We start from the raw sequence: 21,242 nt of genomic DNA, 5'->3' as shown, positions 1-21,242 counted from the left end.
TCCAGATGTCCGGCTTCAGCTAAGCACCATCATCTGAGACTCAATCTAATAGCAAACGTGCTCCAGAAGGATTGAGACACTCAAAAGAGGTTGTCTGAGCAAAACAGCAGAAGCACCTCGTTATTGATACATGCCTCTCTAGAGCCAGAGCAGAACTATGGAGGTAACAGAACTAGATATGCAGAAGGATTGTTTTCTGAATTTAAAAAGACTTAAACTGCCACATTTGCAAAGAACTATGAGTATTTCTCCTTGAGATGACTTCTAGTTTCAGTTATCAAAACACATTCCCACATTTCCTCATAACATTTTACTGTAACTGTCTGTACGTTCACCTGAACACAGAAACACATACTATCTGAGTATTTGTTATGCATAAGTAAGAAATGAGAAGTCTGATGTTTTAATAAAAGAGATGATTTGACAGCACTTTTGGGAAACTGAAAGGCATGTGCAATATAACACAGTAATAGCTCTACTCTACCTGCAGTGCAACACTCTTCAAGACACTCCAGATGTACTACTTGTGTAACTTTGACTATTCACTATTGGTAGAATAACCACATTCAGTGACATGGTAAAAACAGATTCCCTGTCACAGGCTGGTAAAGGAGGGTTTTGACCATCTTACCTGTCTTTTGTGGCTGTTTCTGTGACAGCTGTGACAACAGCGGCGGTGTTCTGGTGCTCCTCTGAGTGCTGGGCCATGTTGTTCAGGGGTTTGGATGCTTTTGTTGTTGCAATGTCAGTGATGGCCAGCTTATCAATAACCATGCAGTCTGCATCACTGTGTGGGGAGAATTCAAGTTCACATTAAAATGTCAATTAATGGGGTTTAAATTCCGACAGAGAAAATACAATATTCCCCTTCCTCTCCTAGCACAGGCCACAAAAATCCCATAAAGAAATAAGGACTGAAAATAAACGAATTAAAAAGCAGCATACACGTCCTGGAGGCTATGTTTCCTAAAAATCAACAAGACATCAAATATGCATGAGAACAGCTCCTCAAGAAAGGCACTCCCATTTCCTGCAGCAAATCTGGCCTAAGAGTTCCCTCACATCCCCATTGTCTGCAAACCAGATGTTTTACAGCCCTCCGCCACTACCTCGGCTGGTGTGCTCTCCTACAAACACAGAAAACAAGCACCAGAAGGATGCAAACGTGGAGTATGTTCAGCCAAGACTCTGCAAGTTAAAGAGGGTCCAGAAAGTCAGCAGTACCACTGGGAGCAACAACCCAAAAGCAGACTGCTTGCCTTGGCAGTAACTGGAGACTGGCAGTACCCCTGGCGCAGGACCACAGAACAGCCTGGGCTGGATGGGACCCCAGAAGATCCTCCAGTGCAGCCTTTGGTGGGAAAGGCAGCCTACAGGAGTTCACCTCCCCTGGAATTGCCCTCCATTACGCAACACCACCAAGCACATTTCCAAGCCCACTGCTCCTTAAGCCGCTGATTTTGGCAAGTGTGTTTCTGATCTAATACAGGCACCCACGCTGCTCTCTGCTCTACAGGCTTTTTTCCCGAGTGGCACCTCATACTTCCATGTGCACCTAGAAAAGACTTTAAGTACAGAACCTAAAATCCCGAGGAAGACAAAAAGAGCTGATTGGATGTTCATGAGTGGTTATCTTCATAAGCCAAACACAGTTAAATTAACTGGCTTTCAGTAACACATCAGGTGACAAGATTACCACACCTGAGGGATAACATTTCCAATGACGTATCCCTACAACAAAACAGAAGCTCAATTCCTGAAAAAGGAAAAAAACCTGCTAGCACAAAACATCCAAATCTACATTTGTATTTAAAAGACCCATATTTCTAACTGCAGAAATGATTTCTGCAAACGTATCTATTTTTTGCCTTCCAAGGCAGAGACAAGCTTGCATGTGAATGATCTTCCTCACAGTTTTAACTCAGTCCTAGTTTTGAGAATGATTTCTTCTCCTTCTTTCAGAGAGCAAGCCTACAAAAATGGAAGGAAAACTCAGTAGATGACTTGAGCTGGAAGCCTGCCACCAGCTGCCAGGGGAGTTTATAATGCATACATATAATCACAGTCTGGTAATTAAGACATGTGACAGAGATTTTGAGATCAAGGTTCTATTTCTGTAGCCACTTTTCTGTGTGCTCTTGAAAAAAAAAGACATAAAAAATGAGGAATAAGGAGATCAAAACATTTATCTTCCTAAAGGGCTAACATGCTTTTAAAAAGAAATACCACAAGTACAAAAATATACCTTAGAGAAACTGCAGGGGATAGATGAGACAGCAGAGGACTGAGCTAAGTTGCCAGAAATGTCATTAGAAAATGACTTTCCACACAAGAAGCTGGAGCTCATGAGATTTAAATTGCTCAAAGATAAACTTCTTAAATTCAACACAAAAATTTCCATGACACAAGGATTCCGATGCTATGAAGTCCTGAAGCTCTCTGACCACTAACAGGGCAGGGAAATTTCTCTCTCTTCAACAGGCTCATGGAAAAGCAAAGCTGGACAGGCAAACCTCTGCAGAAGGACACTTATGGGCCAGACTAACTGGGTAAAAACAAAACAGGGAGTTCATGGGGAACACAGAATACTATGGCACAGGCAGGAGGGTTACTAACAGTGTCTAATTCTAGCCTAGAATAAACTGTAGTACCCATAAATATTTTGCATTAGTATTCTTCTGGCCAGCTTATTTTTAGCAGCTAGTTGCATCCCTTAAACACCAGTCTGGTATGACTCTGCTGCCAGTGCAGTCCATCAAATGGTCCACTTCCCCAGCACCAAACAACCTGGGTACATGTTCCAAACTCTGACGGGGCTGAAAGCAGGCACAGAGAGCACATTACCTGCAAAGAATCTAACTGTCCTCTTGTGAGGTTGGTTAAGGCATGCTAAGGAAGAAGAGTTAGCACAGAATCATAGCATGGCTTGGGTAGGAAGGGACCTTAAAGACCATCTAGTTCTATATCTACTGTAGACTCTCCTTAGTTAAGCTCTGCAAACAGATCTCTAATACTTCCTACTTCAGAAAGAATTAGGAATTGTTAAGCTCCAACTCAAAGCCACTTGTATAAATTTTCCCAACAGCAAGCATAAGTCTGTCCAGAACTGTGTCTTTTTTCCAAAATGGACAAGCACTCAGCACAAACAACTTGTGAATGCCACCTACAGTCATGCCCGCTGGGCTCTCTGAAATGAGTGCCCAGACAAGTTTCCTTTATGTTCATCAAGTTCAACATCGTAGCCAAATTCTGCAACTTAACCACCAAATTTGTAAATACTACTCTGGAGGTAACTTGTAACAGAGACCCCTCTCTTCTCCCTAGCACTGCTATGCTTGGCTGAGTTATCCAACCACCTCCAGTGCAGAAGCTGAATGTCCATACTCTTCAGTCTTGTCAGAAAATAAGACTAGAAGGTATGACCCGCACTACCAGGCCCAGCCATCTTCAGCTCTAGAAGGTTCAAACATAGTTTGCGTAAAATAAGTTGGGAGATACCTCCTCCTAACCACTGGTTGGGTGCTTCCAGACAGCCCCGGCACAGAGTCTGGTGGTGGTTTCCTCACCTGGGTGCTCAGTGAACATCAAGCTTAACAGAACTGACCAAGTTTGCTTCACTGTAGATGTAACACAGCTGAGCTCAAAGCATTCTGAGCAGGACGGTCTTGACCTTCATACAACAGGGCTTCTGCAGAAGAGCTTTAAGGAGATCATCTTGGGGTCTAAAGAAACTTTGTAGCAGCAGTGGACTATTGCCTAGGGTCTTGCAAAGTGAAGCAAGCAAGCAATGAATCAGCTGGGAATCTCCAGAGGTGTGAATACCTGTGTGCTATTACAGACCCTGGCAAGGAATACCTCCTGCAGCAGCCACCTTCAGAATGTGAAATTTGCTGAGGTTTGGTTACAGTCACTTGAGGGTGATGAACTGAGGAATAACCTCCAATGACATTTCACAGACTGCTTTGAGGCACGGCAAGGGATCGTAAAGATGGTGAATGGGAAACAAGTCAGTTATTCTCGTTTACTCATCCTGATGCATTTCGTATCTTAAAACATCATCTATGGTTTGTCTTCTAAAGCAGCAAATTCCTTGAGGCAGGTACAATCACATCTCCTCTGGGTGATGTGTACCGCCAAGCACTCTGATTTCACTTAGAATAATTATGCAATAAATTACAATAATAATTTTAAGCTAAGAAGTATTTTAAATGCTCCTTCTTCCAAAGCTTTATTTTATGTTAACTGATGTGTACATGTATTAGACAAGGAAGGTTACTGAAACAGTTCTGGTCAAAGTCACTGATGCTTGTGCAAAATAGATGCACACGTACATGTATACTGCCTCACCACCGGGAAATGTGAACAGGTCTTCTGTTTACACCAACAACGAGAAGAGATGAAAAGCTGTGACAGTATCATATCTGGTTTCAAGAAGACTTCCAGTGACCCTTCCTAAATGCACACACACTGTTTCAGACAAGGGACTTCAGAAAATGAACTTTGGCTTCTAGCTGCCAAAGCATCTCCTGCTGGAAGCCCAACTGGGATGAGCCCGCACAGGGTGTGGGACTTGGTCATCCTGCACTTGTGAACGTTTTGCAGAGATTTGCTTTTCACAAACTACTGCAAACCTGCAGCACTCTCAATGCATATATTTTGACTCCATAAACTTCTTAGAGAAAAATCCACTACAAAGATAGCATGGAGTTCTCAGCTTTTACCACATGTAATATAATACATGTAAACAAGAAGCATTATATATCCTCATTCCAGACCTTAGGTGCTACAAAATGGTTGTTCATTCTTTTTTGCTCTAATGCCCAAATCCTGCAAATGCAAAGCCTCCTAAAGCTGACAACACAACTGTTTTCCTTTAAGCGCAATTTCTTCTTAGAAAAAACAGGACTCACCGCAGTTCACACTTCATCACTGAAGCTGTCATAAAACCATTCTAAATCAAAACTGATACCCAGTTAAAATAAAGTGATATGCTGTTCTATTTATGAAGATGAAAACATCAGGATCTCGATTTTTGATAACAATTCAGTTCTTCCTGTAGGTTTCCACCAGCTTTATAGAGGAAAATACTTCAATGCTGCAATTTTTCTGAACACCTCTCTTGCCCGGTTTCACCACACAAACTTCTGTTTGACACTCATTTCGACAGCACTGCTGCCAAACACACCACACTCTCACCCTGTCTTTCCACTGGTCTGTTTACTGAGAGCCTCTTGGATCTAGCAAGAGAAGTTAAGCTGTAACAGCTTTGCTGCTGGTTCAAATAAGCCAAGCTGACTAAGAATTGCAGCGCCAGATGGAAATACACGTGCTACAGCACCTAATGTGGCTCTTCCTGACTATAAGTGCAATGCTGATCTACATCTCATTGCCAAAAGGTCTATAAAGAATTCAGCTGTAGTCCCAAATGATCAAAGAGCTTTAGGTATTTTGGGAAAGAAGGATTTGATACAGAGTGAAACAGCCTTGGAGTTCAATTCTACCCACCTCTGAAGCTCACTACTGTGGCTCCTGGGATACACTTTAGATATCCTCTAGTCTCTTTGGTAAACAATTAGTATCATAGACAATAAAACATGATGAAGACACACTAGGAAAGACAGCGGTACTATTAACAAAGAAGCAAGACATGTATGAAAAGCAAAACCTAAACATGTCTCATGCTGAGCCCACATGCAAGTTCTTAAACACCAGGCTCTGCAACAACCAACCAAAAGACAAAGCAAGAGATGCAAGGGCAGCCATGCTACATACATACTTCTCAACACGCTGGAAAATCACGTGTTGGCTGTTTATTAGACCAAGCCACAACACGGCTTCCAAATTTACAAACAACCTGCATTAAAAAGGCCAACAATTAGGTCAGCTTAGAAGATCCCATCTATGCCAATTACTGCACTAAGTGTTCACCTTAGATTGGAAGAGTTTTCTGGTGAAATGGGACCTCAGATTTGTCACTTCTATGTTTCTTTCTGAATAAATGTACATGGATATGCAGCCAAATTTTACAAAAACAGTGGTGTCATGCTCCGTGCCCCATTTCCCACAGCATGCTCATTTCCCCTCATCATCTGTTTGACTCCCTGCAGTTAGACAGAGAAAGGAGACAGAAGCAAGAGAACCATTTCTTGTGCTGATCTTCCATGCTTGTCACATGCAACGGTGAATCTGAACATGACATCATGCAAGACAAACAGTCGGCAGGCACAGAAAAGAAAAAACATATCCCAAAATGGGAGAGCTCAAAACATCCACTGTGACAACGTCACTCCATTCAGCTGGGGAAACTGGAGGATTACTTTCTCTTCTGAGTGCAAGCAGCTGCCTGCACTGAAACCCCTTGCTCAGTGATGGCCAATGCCAACAGCCGCCCTGCACAAGCGCCAGCCTGGCCCCTGGGACCCCCCGTGCAGTGTGGAGCCCCTGCCCCCCCAGCCCCCATGCCCAGAGCAATGGGACAAACCACTGCCAGCTGCTATTTCTGAGCTATTTCAGCAATTTAGGGTTGTCACTGCTGTTAGAATGCCAGTTAAGTGCTTTCACCCCAGAACAGTGTATGATCAGAAACAAGAGCAGACTTTTACAGTGGTTTAACACTGTAACACAGAAATTGCAGAAATCTCTGCAAAGTGAAGAAATCGCTAGCACTGTCTCGTTTTCACCTCAGTTCTAAGGAAACCGCTGCAGCACCTACAGCGTCTGCCTCCAGAAGTGACAAATGTACTAAATGAGAGTTGGTATCACACAGCCACAGAAGAAATAAATTTTTTAACAGACAGCAAGCACTATTGCTCAGATGGATTCCAGCCTCCCCTCTAAACTTTCTTTTTCAGTTGCTTATCCAAGCTAGTCAGGTGAGGAGGCACTAAGGAGAGGGGGACAGTAAACCTATTTAACCATTAAATACATTTAAAAAAAATAAAGGAAAAAAGCATTTCAGGTGAAGTTAATAAACTGAAAAAGAAATCCAAAGTTACAACGTTCCATGTCCACTATCACCATACACAGCAAAAGCTGGATTATTTTTTTAAGAGCAGCTCATCTTTTAAGAAGCTGCTCAGAAACCTTATTAGAACAATTCAGCTTCAAAATACTTCAGATAGCTTTTGAAAATCAGAAAGAAGAAATGCAAAAGCTTAGGTTCAGTTAGTATCATACAATTAAAAGTGAAGCATACAGACATGGAAGTGCAAGTAATTTCCCATAAAAAGTATACACTTTTGCATCCATTATTCTGCTTTCTCCATTGAATGCAAGTCTCATACTGTTTATTCTGCTACCTACAGACTGATAAACATGAGCAGCGTGGAGCTGACCAGGCTCACACTGCTTCAGAGCCCTCACATTTCACCTCTCTCATTCATTGATTGCCTCTACAACTTCAGCAAAGCCTTGCAGAAATTTCTGAGACCTTCACAGCTTGCACTTGCTCTGAACAGCTTCGAGAATACTTGGCCAGTCAATACTGGCATGGACTACACCTCTCGGATCACTCATTAACAGCTTGAATATTACTACATTTTCCTGGCAAAAAAATACAGCCTGATAGCACGTACTGCAAGATAAATGCAATGCGTACTCGCCTGCTTATGGAAGAGGCAGAAGACTTTCCAAAGTTTGTTAAAATGGCATTGTCAATTATTAAAATAGTAAGTTAAGTCAGTACATCTTACAATTAGAACTATTTTAAAATACCACACAGCTTACAATTCTGAAAGCCCTTAGCCTCCGGAGGCTGCAGGCACATGCTAAGCTGCGTTTCTTGAACCTCCTGCCCTGAGAAGTCAGGATGGTATTTGTGTTCATCAGGTAACTGCTCTTTCTAGATCTGAAAGTTTATGCATTTGCTGTAACATAGTCCTCCTTCAAATGCAACAGTTATGAGACATGCTTATTACAGTGAATTTCTCTTTGTCTCTGATCTCATCTAGAAATTACAGCCAAGTCTTGCAAGCTCATACTGTGACTGAGGAAACTCATTCTGGAAAATAATTAGTAAAACCCCACAATTTAAAACAAAGAAAAAGTTGGGGAAAAAAATAAGTATTTTGTAAAAAAACCAAAACAACCACCAACCCCAAAACAAAACCAACCCACCCACCCCCAACCAAAGACCCTTTGGAAAACATACCAACCATTACTTTATGGCATACAAGTAGGGTATTTCTTAGTGCTGTTGTGAGAAAGTCTCAAGAGTCTTGACCATTACCCCACCTAATTCAGGCAGCAATTCTAGCAGCGTGTGCACTAGCAAACTGCAGTCAGCAAGGCTTTCCTACAGTCATCTTGACCAGAGCATGAACCTTCCATTTAAAATAATAAAAAAATCCTATTTGCAGAAAGAGCTCACAAACAGGTGGAATGGCAGAAGCTCAAGGACAGGATGCATGAAACCACTAAACACTATTTGCTTTTTAACAGTTCATCAATGGCTATGTTGACTGTGCGCATACTTTCACAAAGGACTATACACAACCTCAAACGCACATTTTGGAAATATAATTTCTAGGATCTGTTTTAACTGATTGTGAAAAAGATGAGCTTCCCCAGTCCAATGGTCCAACAGCGCTTTTTTCCAGCCCAGTATGAAGTAACTAATGGGAGAAACTACTTGTCAGGTGGATGTTTGGAACCCTGAGAAGATCACCGTCATACATACCCTCTGACTGCAGGTCTAAATACTCTGAGAGATACCCACAGCAAGAGAGAAAGGCAGCAAGAGAGACAGAGATAGAAAGAAAGCAAAGAAAGGAAGAAAAAGAAAACAGTCAAGATTGCTGAAAAAACAGACAAAAGTGTTAACTTTGCAACTGTGTCCTCAAGCGGTGTTCCTGCCAGGAGAATATGCAGGAACACCTAAAAGCTATTTCAAAGAGTACAGTCACTGAACACAGCATTTTCCACACAAAATTCAGATCAATATACAAAAATGATTTCATACACTGTAAAAAACATCTTTCCCAAGTCTAACACACACATTCTGAAGTTACCACAGAGCGAGATTTGGCAATACTGGAAGATCTTTTGTAGGAGAATTTCTGCAAAGCTACTCATTATTTTACAAGAAACTACCATATAGAATCAGATATGGGAAAGGAAGTTAGCTAAATACATCTGAAACACCTTATTTTGTATGCTGTTTAAGGTAGCCAATATTCATAGCAGTAGTTTAAGCAAACTGCCATGAAGAACACTCTGCTAAGCCATGCAAGGACAAATCATTAATTTTCCAGAGTTTAAATTTTGGGGTGGTCTGGGCAGGCAGAGAAGCATCAGCAGTTGAGATGATCATGGAGGGTATTTAGAGGCATTTACTGCAACATCTAGAAGCATTTACTGTAACATCTGGTTCTTTCATGACCCTAGTGATTGTGTAATCTATAGAGTCCTTGTGTAGCTCCAGGTATTAAAGATCTTCACTGTAGATGTCAGTATTGCAGGGAGGGGGAAAAAAGGAGAAGGAAGACCGGTGGGGAAGTGCTTGTAGAAAGTGATCAAGAACCACAGTCAATCCAAAATATTCTTAAAACTTTCAGCATATTTCATTTCCTTGGAATCATTAAGGAACATGGAAAAAAATTACTATGTTCACTGCTGGCAGTCAGAGTTTAACTGCATCTGTTCTAACAGAAGGCAGATTGGTTTGGAAGAGCTGAAGATACCAGAAGTTTCCATTACTGTCACTGGTCAAGACTGCAATCCATATACTGTGAGAAACCTGGACACTAAACAGATCTGAAGCAGCTGAAATCACAATCTATGTAAACAGGTTTCTGTCTTCCTACAGCTTCTATTTCGATTTTTGGCTGCCATTATAGTTGTGGAAAGCTACAGACACCTTTTAAGTGGAGACTGTGGTTATTCAAGTATTTACTTTCTTTGCCAAAATGGAATTAGTCTTGTAGAACTGCAGTCATGCAAAACCAAGCAGGTTCTCGAAGTCTGGTCCATATTGAAAGTGCTCAAGATAAAAACACTTACTTTGAGAGAAAAACACATTCAAAATTACACTGCCTGAAACCACAGGATAGCCCACAATATCTAACCAGCCAAATCAGGGGAAAAAAAAATATTCCTACCTACTAGGAAATAAATGGAAAATGTAAGAACATGCCAAATAAGATTTACACCGCTACTGTGAATCCAGACAGTCACGTGTGTATACTCTGCTCACACCATGCATTCAGAGAGGAAAAACATCTGGAGCACAGTTTGTTTTAGATACACATGCCAATGGATTTAATTAGATATAATTCAAATGCACTGAAAAGTGGAAAAGGAGATGCTGCTTTTAGTACAGCAAGCAGTGTTTGCATTTTCCTCATCTTTCATTTTCTGTGAAGCCAGTCTGCTTGGCCATGCCATCCCTACACATACAAACTAACTCCATTTATCAAAACAGCTCTTCAGATGCAATCACTGCAAGCAAAGAAATCTCAGGCATCTCACTCATTCCAAGTATGAAGAGTAAAGACCATCCGAGGTGGACATCAAATATAAAACCCAGCCACATTACTAAAAACTAATTCAGAGTTGCCTAACCAAGCGTACCTTCGGTTAACTGCCTCCCATCATTTCACTTAGCTCTGTAATCCCACTTGTTTCCTGAGCCACTGCTTTTTAACTCCTAGTAGCTATTTGCTGGAGTGTGTACACATGCAAGCAGCTCACGCTGACTTTCAAAAAAACCCCACAAACAACAAACATCGTGTATTCTAAAAAGTAAAATACCTGTTCCTGAACTAGATGCATAAAACAGGTACTCCAAGTTGTTAAATCGCACCCTACAAACTTGTAAGGAATATGAGGAAAAAACCCAAATATTTTAGAATTAGGTAATATTCCTGGATGCACCACAGTGAACTAGATGCTTAAATGTTTTGAAAACCAACTTCCTATCTCAAATGATTGGAGTAGGCTAGATTCAAACACATGCAATTCCAACCACACTGCTGCCCAAAAGCTAACCAACCTGAGATTTGCTGTATCTTTTTCTGGCATTTTGCATTTTTTATCATTTATTGTCTGTAACTTACTACTTAGACAACAAGGGCAAAATGACAGCTTGACTCATTTAAATCTTCCCCCTGCAAGACCACACACTGATTTCATGTCAGACCTTGCACTGCCATCATGTGAGGCTTTGCTTTACTCTTGCGTGCTATCCGACCAGGCATCCCTGACCTGAGCCTGGATCTATTGTGCAGCCAGCCAGCCAGCCGGGCCATGCTTCTGTGAGATGGCCGAGTGACCAAAACAAGCCATGCAAGTTTCTTAAAATAAACCCGTTATAAGTATTTTCTTAAAACAAAACCACTGTGACGAGAAAGCTGTAAGACATCCTCACATGGGACATTTGGGACAGTGCTGTCTGAAGGGGGAAAGTAATACATCAACCCCAGCGACACGGGGGCTAAAACCAGGGCAGAGCAGGACCCCAGCCCAAGGAGATTCCTTTCGCACCTGGTGAAAACAGCCTTCTCATTTTTAGCATCCATAGTCAGCTTGATGGTTTCCTGGCCCGAGCCTGTGCTGATGGTTTCTGTGACGATATCAGCTTTATCCTCCTCCTCGTCACTGTCAGAACCTCCAGAGGAGCTGCTGTCTGAGGCCACCAGTGGAGCTTTCCTTGTGACACAGACGTTCCAAACACAGGGAGAGGCAGCGCTGACTGAGAAAAGTAAATAATTTGCATTGCAAAATGAACAAAACCACAGGAACAACTCCCCAGGTACAACCTCCAGTAAGCAGGGTGATGTAAAACAGAGTGTTCACAGCTATGGCAAATTTTGAGATTATGATTTCTGTGCAGATCCCACCACATGCAGTATTATTGTTGCAAATAAGAAAAAACAAGGCCAACCCCACAAATGAGCGTTCTCCACCTGCCATCTCATGTCTGTATTTAATAGAAACAGCAGAGGAGACTATTTTCTTCACTTGTTGAATGGTACCAACTCTGAAGGGATGATTAAGACAGCTCCTGGGGTCCCTGCTGACTGTGACCCGAGCTCTGGGAACTTGTGGTATAATGTACGCAGCTATACTTTTTGAAGTGTTCATTGGCTTCAATTCCACATGGAAGGAAAGCCTCTCACAAAAGTGGCAAAGAAGTGTTGCCGTCTCAGGAAGTGTTTTTCTTGCCAAAGTTGGCATCTGCTCACATGACTTGATGTAACGCCCAGTGCCTGACTGAAGACCTCTACCTGGGTAGACTTAAACGATGCACATACATAAAAAGGTCATCACAGCTGGTCTGAACTCTACTGAGCTGAATCTCCAGCTCTGCTGGGAGAGTATCCCAGAAAATGTATGTAGCAGATAAAGGTACCATACTGCCCCTTTCAGTATTATCCACCTTTTGGTTGTTACCACAGACACAATTTCAACGGAACCAAAGTCCTTTGTTAAATTTTATTTTTCCTTGCTCAGAAAGGATAAGGAAAAAAATCAGACTGAAGTTACCAACTGGCTCGGCACAATTACTGATAATATAACTTACCCTAGCCTTTAAATTTTTAGCAAGTAATTTTATAATCAAGCATACAGTTAAAATAGGGCTTTCAAACAGTTTATAAATTAATCATCTCTGTGACATCAACTCTTACTAACTTAAATTTCATCCTTTTCTTGCTAAATATTATCCCAACAAACGCTCAGGATTTCGGAGTTAGTATTTTAATAGATTGATTTCTGTATGAAAGAGAGCTTTCAAGTAAGGTAAGGCAGATGACACTGGAGGGAAGTTCTCCCTTGTAGGCATGGTACACTACACAGAATTTCAAACAGCTTAAATAATACATCTGCTTTGTCTTGTAACATTCTCACTTACAGTTCTTGTCTTGACTCTGCTTTGGGTTTCCATCTGAATCATTGCTTTCTGTGTCGACAGGAGAACTGCATCGTGGACCTGATTCTGAGCTAAAGTAGGGGAAAAAGTCTTAAGAATGAAGTACAGATACCTTGGTTCTGCTTCTAAATATCCCCAACAGAAGAAATCACTAGGGCCTAACTCTTTCTTTACATAAGTATTTTTAACTTCTAAAAAACTTATTTACTTATTTTATACTCACAGTGTAGCAGCAGTGACATGAGTCATTTACTGTATCATAAGACATGAATGCTAACACCATTTAGAAGCACTGGAAGGCAAAGGGAAGTATGAAGCCCTGATCCGAACACTTGGACAGTATTAAAACACAGAAGTATTAAAACACAAGGGAAAGGGAAAGGGAAAGGGAAAGGGAAGAAGAAAAAGTTACAGTCAATATACTCCAAACCATCTTTCAAGTATTCCTTCATCCAGAAGTTATAAAGAAACAGAAAAAAACATGTGCCCCTCTTACCAACAGAACGGCTGGAAGTCTGTAAACTTTGCCCATCCTTTCTCCTCTGGTGCAGTGTTCTCTGGGGCTGCTGAATCCCATACACTTGATCCAACATCCATGGCAACACAGGGTGTGGGGGGCTTCGAGTTCACGGGCTCAAACACAGCTGTCCATCCAGACCCTGGAGACAGAGCAACAGACTGGAGTTCCCACAAGTTTTCAGAATCTTCGGCAATCCCCCGAATATTCTGAAGTGATCCCAGAGACAAAAAAGGAAAGACCATCCAACGGTACTCCTTCGAAATCTACAGAAAGCTGCCTGTCTCACACATTATAAACAACCAGCTTGACAATCCCTCTTCTGGTAAGTATGAATGTACTATCCACAAGAGAGAAGCATCAATTAAATAAAATGATATTATGAATGTCTTCATTCTTCCAGCCAGTGATTTTCAGCTGAACTCTTAAGCACTTTAGTTTCCTGTCAAAAACTAGGAGGCATGGCTTTCAACAACTTCAATCACTAACTGTTTAATTTTGGCAATTACAAGTGAGGAATTGATACATGGATTAAAATGTTTACTATCACAGAAGTGATGTTGAGCAAACCTAAGATGACAGTTTGGGTTTGTTTGTTTTTTTTTTACAGTTCCAGCCTTATTCATTAGAATGTATTTCTATTCCTACAAATCACAAATTCTACAAAACCATTTTAATTACCTTTTCTCAAGAAAGGGAATGAGTTGCAGAGATCTGTTGTGCCAACTGATTTGCATCCAACAAAAGTGAGAGTAGTAGAGATCCACCAAGTCTACACTCACTCAAAAATTGAACCAAAATTTGAAGTAATGTCTCTAGAAGGATGTGATGGGTTGACCTTGGCTGAACACCAGATGCTCCCCAAGCCACTCTATCACTCCCCTCCTCAACGGAATGGGGGGAAGAAAATAAGATGGGAAAAAATACTTGTGGGTCAAGATAAAGGCAATTAAACAAAGTAATAGCAAAAGTCACATGTGCAGAAGCGAAGGAAAACAAAAGATGTTATTTTCTACTTCCCATCCACAAGTGATGTTTGGCCATTTCCTGGGAAGCAGGGCTTCAGTACACGTAGCAGTTGCTCCAGAAGACAGATGTCATAAGTAAGAAATGTCCTCCCCTTCCTTCTCCTTTCTCTTTGCTTTTACATCTGAACAGATGTATGGTATGGAATATCGCACTGGTCAGTTTGGGTCAGCTGTCCCAGCTATGTCCCCCTCTCAAGATCTTGCTCACCTCCAGCCTACTGGTGAGGGTGGGAGGAAGATTGGAGAGGCAGCCTTGATGCTGTGCAAGCACTGCTCAGCAGTAGTCAAAATGCTGGTGTCTTATCAACACCTTTCTAGCTACCAGTAGAAGCACACTAGGAGGGCTGCTACGGGGATCCGCCAGACCCAAAGGGTAACTAAATTAATGTACACTATCCACAGGTTGCCTTTTGTGTCATTTATACTGGTTCTTCCTGGCAAGACTTGAAAATATCTGACACTACCAAATGGGTGTACAGAGCTATTACTGGAATAAATATGCATTACGCTCATAGTTACAATACAAAGACATCACCGAGAAAAAGAAACGTTTTAAAACTGAAAATGCTTGCACCATATGAAAAACAAATGTTTGGGAAAACATTTTGGTCCCTGTATTTTAGTTGACCAAATCTGTTCTACTGACAACATGAATTTATGTTAACATTGTTTGCACTGTGATCTGGGAAAACCTTGTCCCTCTACAGCCTTCCTTCGAGGAAGTGTAAGAATGGTTTTGCAACACACACATGAAAACCAGAAAGGCAGTTAGGCAGAGAATGCAGATGCATGGTGTGTGGAGATGCTTGGCAAGGGTCTGCATAAAACTCTTGTAGTATAATGTACGGAGTTAATGCCATAATCCTCCGCTAATTTGTACCAAAAGCTAGTATTATTACTGTACTTGTACCTGTGTGGTTGTCTTAGCATAACTGAAGCATCACACTGCTATTCTGAAGCAGCTGGGCAGGACTCAAGCTCACTAGTAATTCAGAGGCAAATAATTACATTCACACTTCTCATCTGCTGCACAGGTGGAATTAAAGAATAGCCATAGAAACTTGGCAATTTGCAAACTGCTGTTCTGCAAAGATGTTACAGATCTCAGTTCAAATGGGATGGTGCTGTTTGAAACTCTTTACCTTCAGAGGAGTCAGAGTCCTTCTGCTCAGAAACACTGTTCTTGTTGTTGTTTGCTGAGGAAAGAGGTGGCTGCTGTTCTGTTTCCTCCTCTTCTTCAGAGTCTACACTGCCATCATGATCTCCGTTCTCAAGATCACTTTTTGACGAACTCTCTGAGGTCTGAGACGCTCCAAATCTAAATTGCAGAACTCAGAATTAGAAAAACCCATAGAGCAGCCAGTTCATTCCTCATCTGCTTGCTCCCTGCCCCAGGCAGAAAGCACAAACTGTGAGCTGACCAAGTCTGAATGCCTTTTACAGGGCTTATTTCCCAAAAAGATGCAAAGCTCAGACAGGTAATAGCAGGCATTCCTCTAGAGATTTACACTAAGGTCCTTAAGTGCTTCACTTGTCAGAATGCATCTGCAGAGTTGCAATGTGGAATATGTGCAGTGACATATTCAGGACTGGAGAGTGATATGAGCAGACAAAACAGTCGTAAACAAGGGGAATACTAGTGTGGTGTCAATTCTGTGTATGAGCAAGACAATCAGTTTACTGATGCTAGGCAAATAAATGTTAAGGTCCTGGCAATTTCCCCGTCTCATTTCATCATATTTTCAGACTTGGAATTACAGAAATAACTTTATTTAATAACTGACTATATCAACGAGATGAAAATTTGTAAATTATTTGCAATGTCAGATATGCACCACAGGAGGTCACTCATGCTTGTGCAAAACATTTTTTTTTTACATCTTGAAAAAGAATATACTATTACCCTCAGTCTTACAATTCTTTCAACCTCCTTCTCTCCAAATACAAGGAGAAGAATAAGTCCTAAGTGTTTCAAACTAAGGATTTTTTTTTAATTAACTTTGATAATAGACTCAGTAACTAGGTGTTTCAATCATTACTGCATTTCCTCCAACTGGATCTTTGCTTCACATTCAAAACAAACCCTCATCTCTTTTTGCAGAAGTGTGACATGGAAAGTACAGACTTTAGAAAAAAGCCTCACAGCACATAAATGACATAAGCATGTGCTTAACTGAAATGTACAGTTTCATAGCATTTAGGAAGGAAAAAAAAAAAAAGATTTTGATCTTTTGTTTTCACCTTACCGTGTTCTTGATTTAACTTGCGTTGCATAGGTTATCTCCTTCTCTTCCCAGATGTCTTCTTCCTCCTCATTATCATCAAATTGTTGGATCCGCTCATTGCAGCAGGCTTCAAAGAGGGAAGCATTAGGCTAAAATAATATTAAGAAGAAATCAAGTTCCATTCATTCTTTGGAAACAAGAACAAGAACTTCAGCAATAGGAAGTTCATAGAACAGCATTTGTACACAACTAATACTATGAAGGTGTTTGCATTTATTTCATTTTACATCCCAAGTTGTGCAACAAGCAACACTCAGCTGTGGAAGAGTTACAATAGCACAGAATGCTCAGAAACAGCCAGCTGATAGATCAAGAAAGGAACACAACAGTATCTCAGCCAGCACTGCTTCCAGAACAGCAGGAACTCCTGCATGCTGCTTCATAGCTGTTCCCCTCTGTATCCCTCACAGTGGCAGGAATATAAAGTCACTGTAGAAGAGGTCTGGAAGTAATTGCCTTAGGAATACATTCACAAACTGACCATCTTGGAACTGCATTAGAATTCCATCACACACAAAAACTGCCTACTCAGGAAAAAAGCAAGTTAAGCAAAGCATATAAATAGCTATTGGTGGCTGTAGACTTAGCTGGCAAATTCAAAAAGAAAATAAGTTTTCTTTATCAACAAAGCACTGTACAGAGCACCAGAAGAGAGAAGAAAAACTCTCTGTAGTACTGTTTAAGTGAAAAAGGAAGTATTTTAAGACTAAGGAAACCTAAGTCTTAGTATTGACAAAACCAAGCTTTGGTCAGGAGAATGAGCCTGGCATCACCTCTTTTAGCCACTGTCCAGCTTCTTCAGTGAGTACTGATTTTAAGTCAATAAAACAGAAAAGGCAAGGCACAGCACGGCAGTATTTAGACCCCTAAGAAACCCAGTGCTCTCTATTTGCATTTTTTCCTAGTCTGGCTATGGGAAGATGATCAGAGTGAAAATAAGGAAAACAGATTGACACTGCTGGGGGGGGGGTGAAGATTCCTTCAATGTAAAGAGTACTATTACTGAACATCCTCACCAAAGCTGTAAACTGTAGGGAGATTCTCTGAGGGTACATGTAACACCCTGAGCTCCTTAAATGAACTCAGTCATGAGGACACCTTCTCCTTGACCAAAATAACATACCAAATCTTCTTCTTTCAAAACAACAACAGCTGATTCAAGCATAACCTTGGCAGATCTGCTCTATTAAATAAATAATTATTTAATCCCAAATATCTGTTTCATACCAAAATACCCACTTACACTGTCATCATCTGCATCTATATTGAAGTTTATCTCTGCGATTCTGTCAAAGGGAGCACTGCAAAAAGAAGGGAAAGAAACTTTAGTGATGGCATGGAGTAACAAAGCACTTCTGCATCCCCAGCACAAGACTGGAGGATAGCTAACCACAGAGACACTTCATACAACCACTAAATGCCTTCTGTGTTTGTTCCCTGAATATTCACTTCTGTATTACGCACAATGGTCTCCTCTCTTTGAGATGAAAGAATATTTCAGATCTTCATTCTTAGGTCTGATTCAATACTCAATTGAAAAATTTTTGTCATTATCACGTTGATAGGGTATTTTGGGGCTTCATGGCAACCACAGCAATGTCTGGCTGTTATTTTGCAACTCTCATGGTACCTATGGAACATAAAGACTATCTTAATTTTTTCACCAGGTCTCTCCAGCTGATCCAAATCTTATAGAAAAAAACCCCAAACCTCATAATTAACTAAAAAGAGAAGGAGCTGCACCCAGCTGCTCTGGAATTCCAGTCCTGCGTTCGCCCAGGAATTCCACTGGGTTCCTCAGCATGAGACAAGACCCAGAGACAGGACCAAACTCTGCACGGTAGGCATACACCCAGAATTATCCATAAGGGACTGCACCCACCTGTTTTAACATAATTACAGTAACTTCAGGGAATCTTAGCATACTAGCAGCTCAACAACCCCAATGCATTACTAAGACATGTATGCTGCAAAAATTAGTAAATAACCCAATTTCTGATGCAGACCTAAGAGCATCTATTGGAAGAACAGCAGAGGGTGCTACAGGCCAAAAAACTCAAACCGACTGGCAGTTCGGGGCAACAGACCGTATCTACGCATCTCTAAGTTTGGACAGTGTTATTTTCTTTTTAAAGATGCCTGTTTAGTTAGCAAAAAATACTGTCGCGCAAATAACCAGGACATTGAATCATTATTAGTATTTCTTCAAATATTCAAATTAGTATCTGCAACAGTTTTCAAGAGCTGGAAAAGAGATGACAAGTACCACTCTCAGAAAGTTCAGTGTCGGAACCGCTTTGTAGTGTATTCTTCTCCTTTTCTAATCACAAATAGAGGGATAACATCCCAGTTACAGATTTCATTCAGTTTCATGTTCACTTTAAAAATGACATTAGCTACCATCAGCAGCTCCTCATATAAGTTAACTCTTTCCTTCCACGCAGACAAACAAGTTCAAGATTTGCTGCTGTCCCACAGAGGTTAAAATTGTATTTTATTTTTTAAAAATTAGTAGAACTAGAGTAATCCACGTTCATTTTAACTCTCATTCTAGTCTGGAACTTCTGGGCCTTATTGAAGTTCTGACATCTACAATACTCAGAAAGGTGGACTCCAAAATCTTTCTCCATGTTAGAATACAGTTCCCAACTATTTGGCAAACACCTTAATGGAGTTCCTAAGACCCTAAGGATCTTATGACTCTACTCTGATTCATGCCTGAAAGCAACTTTAAAGCAGCGGAACTATTTCCACACCATAACTTCATTTAAGGTATTTCATGGAAGCCAAGGGTTGCTAAAAATATGGTCTGAGCAGAACCAGAAAAAAAATCCTCAAAAAATCAAATCTGGAGCAGCCGAAGAGTCAGAGCCATGTGGCATACCCTGAGCTTTTTGGGCTAAAAGATTCCAGTTTCTGTCAGGATTCCAAGACACCAGGATCCTACAGTTCTTCAGAGAACAGACTCAACATTTGCTGGCCTATGAGTGTCAGCCGTAGGACAGTATGCACAGCGGGTATGGCAGTCACATACTCTCCCTGTCACCTTGGATGACAAATAATTCCTTTGATTGAGATGAACATTGCAATGAGATGATGGCAAATGGGCAAAATTGATGAGCAGGAAACACACTGGGTTATCCTCCTGGAGCACTTTTCCACCAGTAACTATACTAAATGGTTACAATTTCTGAACCATTATGGACAAGCAGGATAATTACAGTCCCAGTAATTTCCTTAGGTACAATTTTCAAGGTGAGACAATGACCTGCAGTTTTAATTAGATTATAGTAGTTATTCTGTAAAAGCAGCACAAATTCCAACACTGAATTCAGCAAGTCACGTATCATTAAATCCACCTACATCTGCCTTCTTTGAACTGTTATTTGCTCCTGCCTTATCTATGCTTCCTTTTTTTAAGGGAGATAATGGCTAAATTTTCCTGTGGACTTCATCAGAACGCTATTCTCTTCTACTCCTAATTTCAATAAAGACTTAATGCCACTGGAAAATATTTCTGTAATTGCCTAGCGTTTGCTGTAATGCTTTGCTTTCTGTGCAATTAAATTTATTCTAGAATATGGACAGGTAATAGTTGCATGTTTTATTTAATGTTTCTCTTCAAAATGAAGAAGTACTTCTCCTTAGCTCTAAAACGGTCTTTGGAGATCAAGGGTGGACTCCTATGAAAGGAAAAAAAGGTCAGCTGTTTTTCAAGCCACTGATCAGTCTTTTGTTTCAAACTGAAGGAGGTATACAGTGCGGTTCATTTTAAAACCTGAACCAGAAGAAGATTATATGCAAAGAGGCTTACATACTAAATATAAGGCTTTTGAAGTTTTATAAACTTACTTGATATTATCATCCTGGTCTGCAAACTCCTCATCATTAAAGCCAAACTGATCCACGAAGTTAGCTGTCATCTGCTGGATCTGGTACTCTGAGAAGGCCTGAGCAACAGAACCCCAAAAGAGCTATCATTAAGATATTCAAAGATACTCAATTAAGCTGGCTGAAAACACATGTTCTAGAAAAACACTGGTATCATACAAAACTGACAAATTCTGAGAAATCACCTACACCATCCCCCATTCTCAAAGCAGGATCAAACAGATTTCTGCAAGCCCTGGACAGATGCTTCTCTGATCTGCTCTTAACTTCTTCCAAAGAGAGTTAATGACATTTTTCTAGGAAACCATTTGCTGGCTTCATTATTCTATTAGAACATTGTATTGGTGCTTTTCATTTATTTTCCCCAATGCAATATGAAATTCACCTTCCTGCAAATTAAGCCCACCATGGACACCAAGAAGGTACTCTTCAATTCCTCGAAAATCCTCTTCCTTGTAGGATGAGGCATATGTCTTCATATGACCTTGTCTTCTCTTGACAAAGTGGACCAATTCTTTCAAATTTTCTTCCTGTGTTAACGTTCTACACCTCTGATCATTCTCACTACTATCCTTTAGATTACCTTTTGCTAATACAAATCACTTCTGAAGTTCACTACCTCCAAGTGGACATTTACCAAGGAGAATGGAAAA

General features: G+C 40.8%; 1 protein-coding gene across 3 annotated transcripts in view; it reads right to left on the bottom strand.

Moving 5' to 3' along the window:
• The window catches only part of PPP6R2 (protein phosphatase 6 regulatory subunit 2), a 120,854-nt gene that overhangs the window by 15,359 nt on the left and 84,253 nt on the right, over window positions 1-21,242 (bottom strand). For all 3 annotated transcript variants that reach the window (XM_040595181.1, XM_040595178.1, XM_040595180.1), the window contains 8 exons: window positions 20,551-20,648; window positions 17,942-17,999; window positions 16,660-16,787; window positions 15,556-15,731; window positions 13,365-13,527; window positions 12,851-12,939; window positions 11,482-11,689; window positions 632-787 (listed from right to left, as the gene is read on the bottom strand). In XM_040595181.1, coding sequence (XP_040451115.1) covers window positions 632-787; window positions 11,482-11,689; window positions 12,851-12,939; window positions 13,365-13,527; window positions 15,556-15,731; window positions 16,660-16,787; window positions 17,942-17,999; window positions 20,551-20,648 — 1,076 coding nt within the window. The remainder of the gene's footprint in view (window positions 1-631; window positions 788-11,481; window positions 11,690-12,850; window positions 12,940-13,364; window positions 13,528-15,555; window positions 15,732-16,659; window positions 16,788-17,941; window positions 18,000-20,550; window positions 20,649-21,242) is intronic.

Source organism: Falco naumanni, chromosome 5, assembly GCF_017639655.2.
Source record: "Falco naumanni isolate bFalNau1 chromosome 5, bFalNau1.pat, whole genome shotgun sequence".
Classification (NCBI taxonomy): domain Eukaryota; kingdom Metazoa; phylum Chordata; class Aves; order Falconiformes; family Falconidae; genus Falco; species Falco naumanni.
This window is presented reverse-complemented; position numbering and strand designations above follow the sequence as displayed.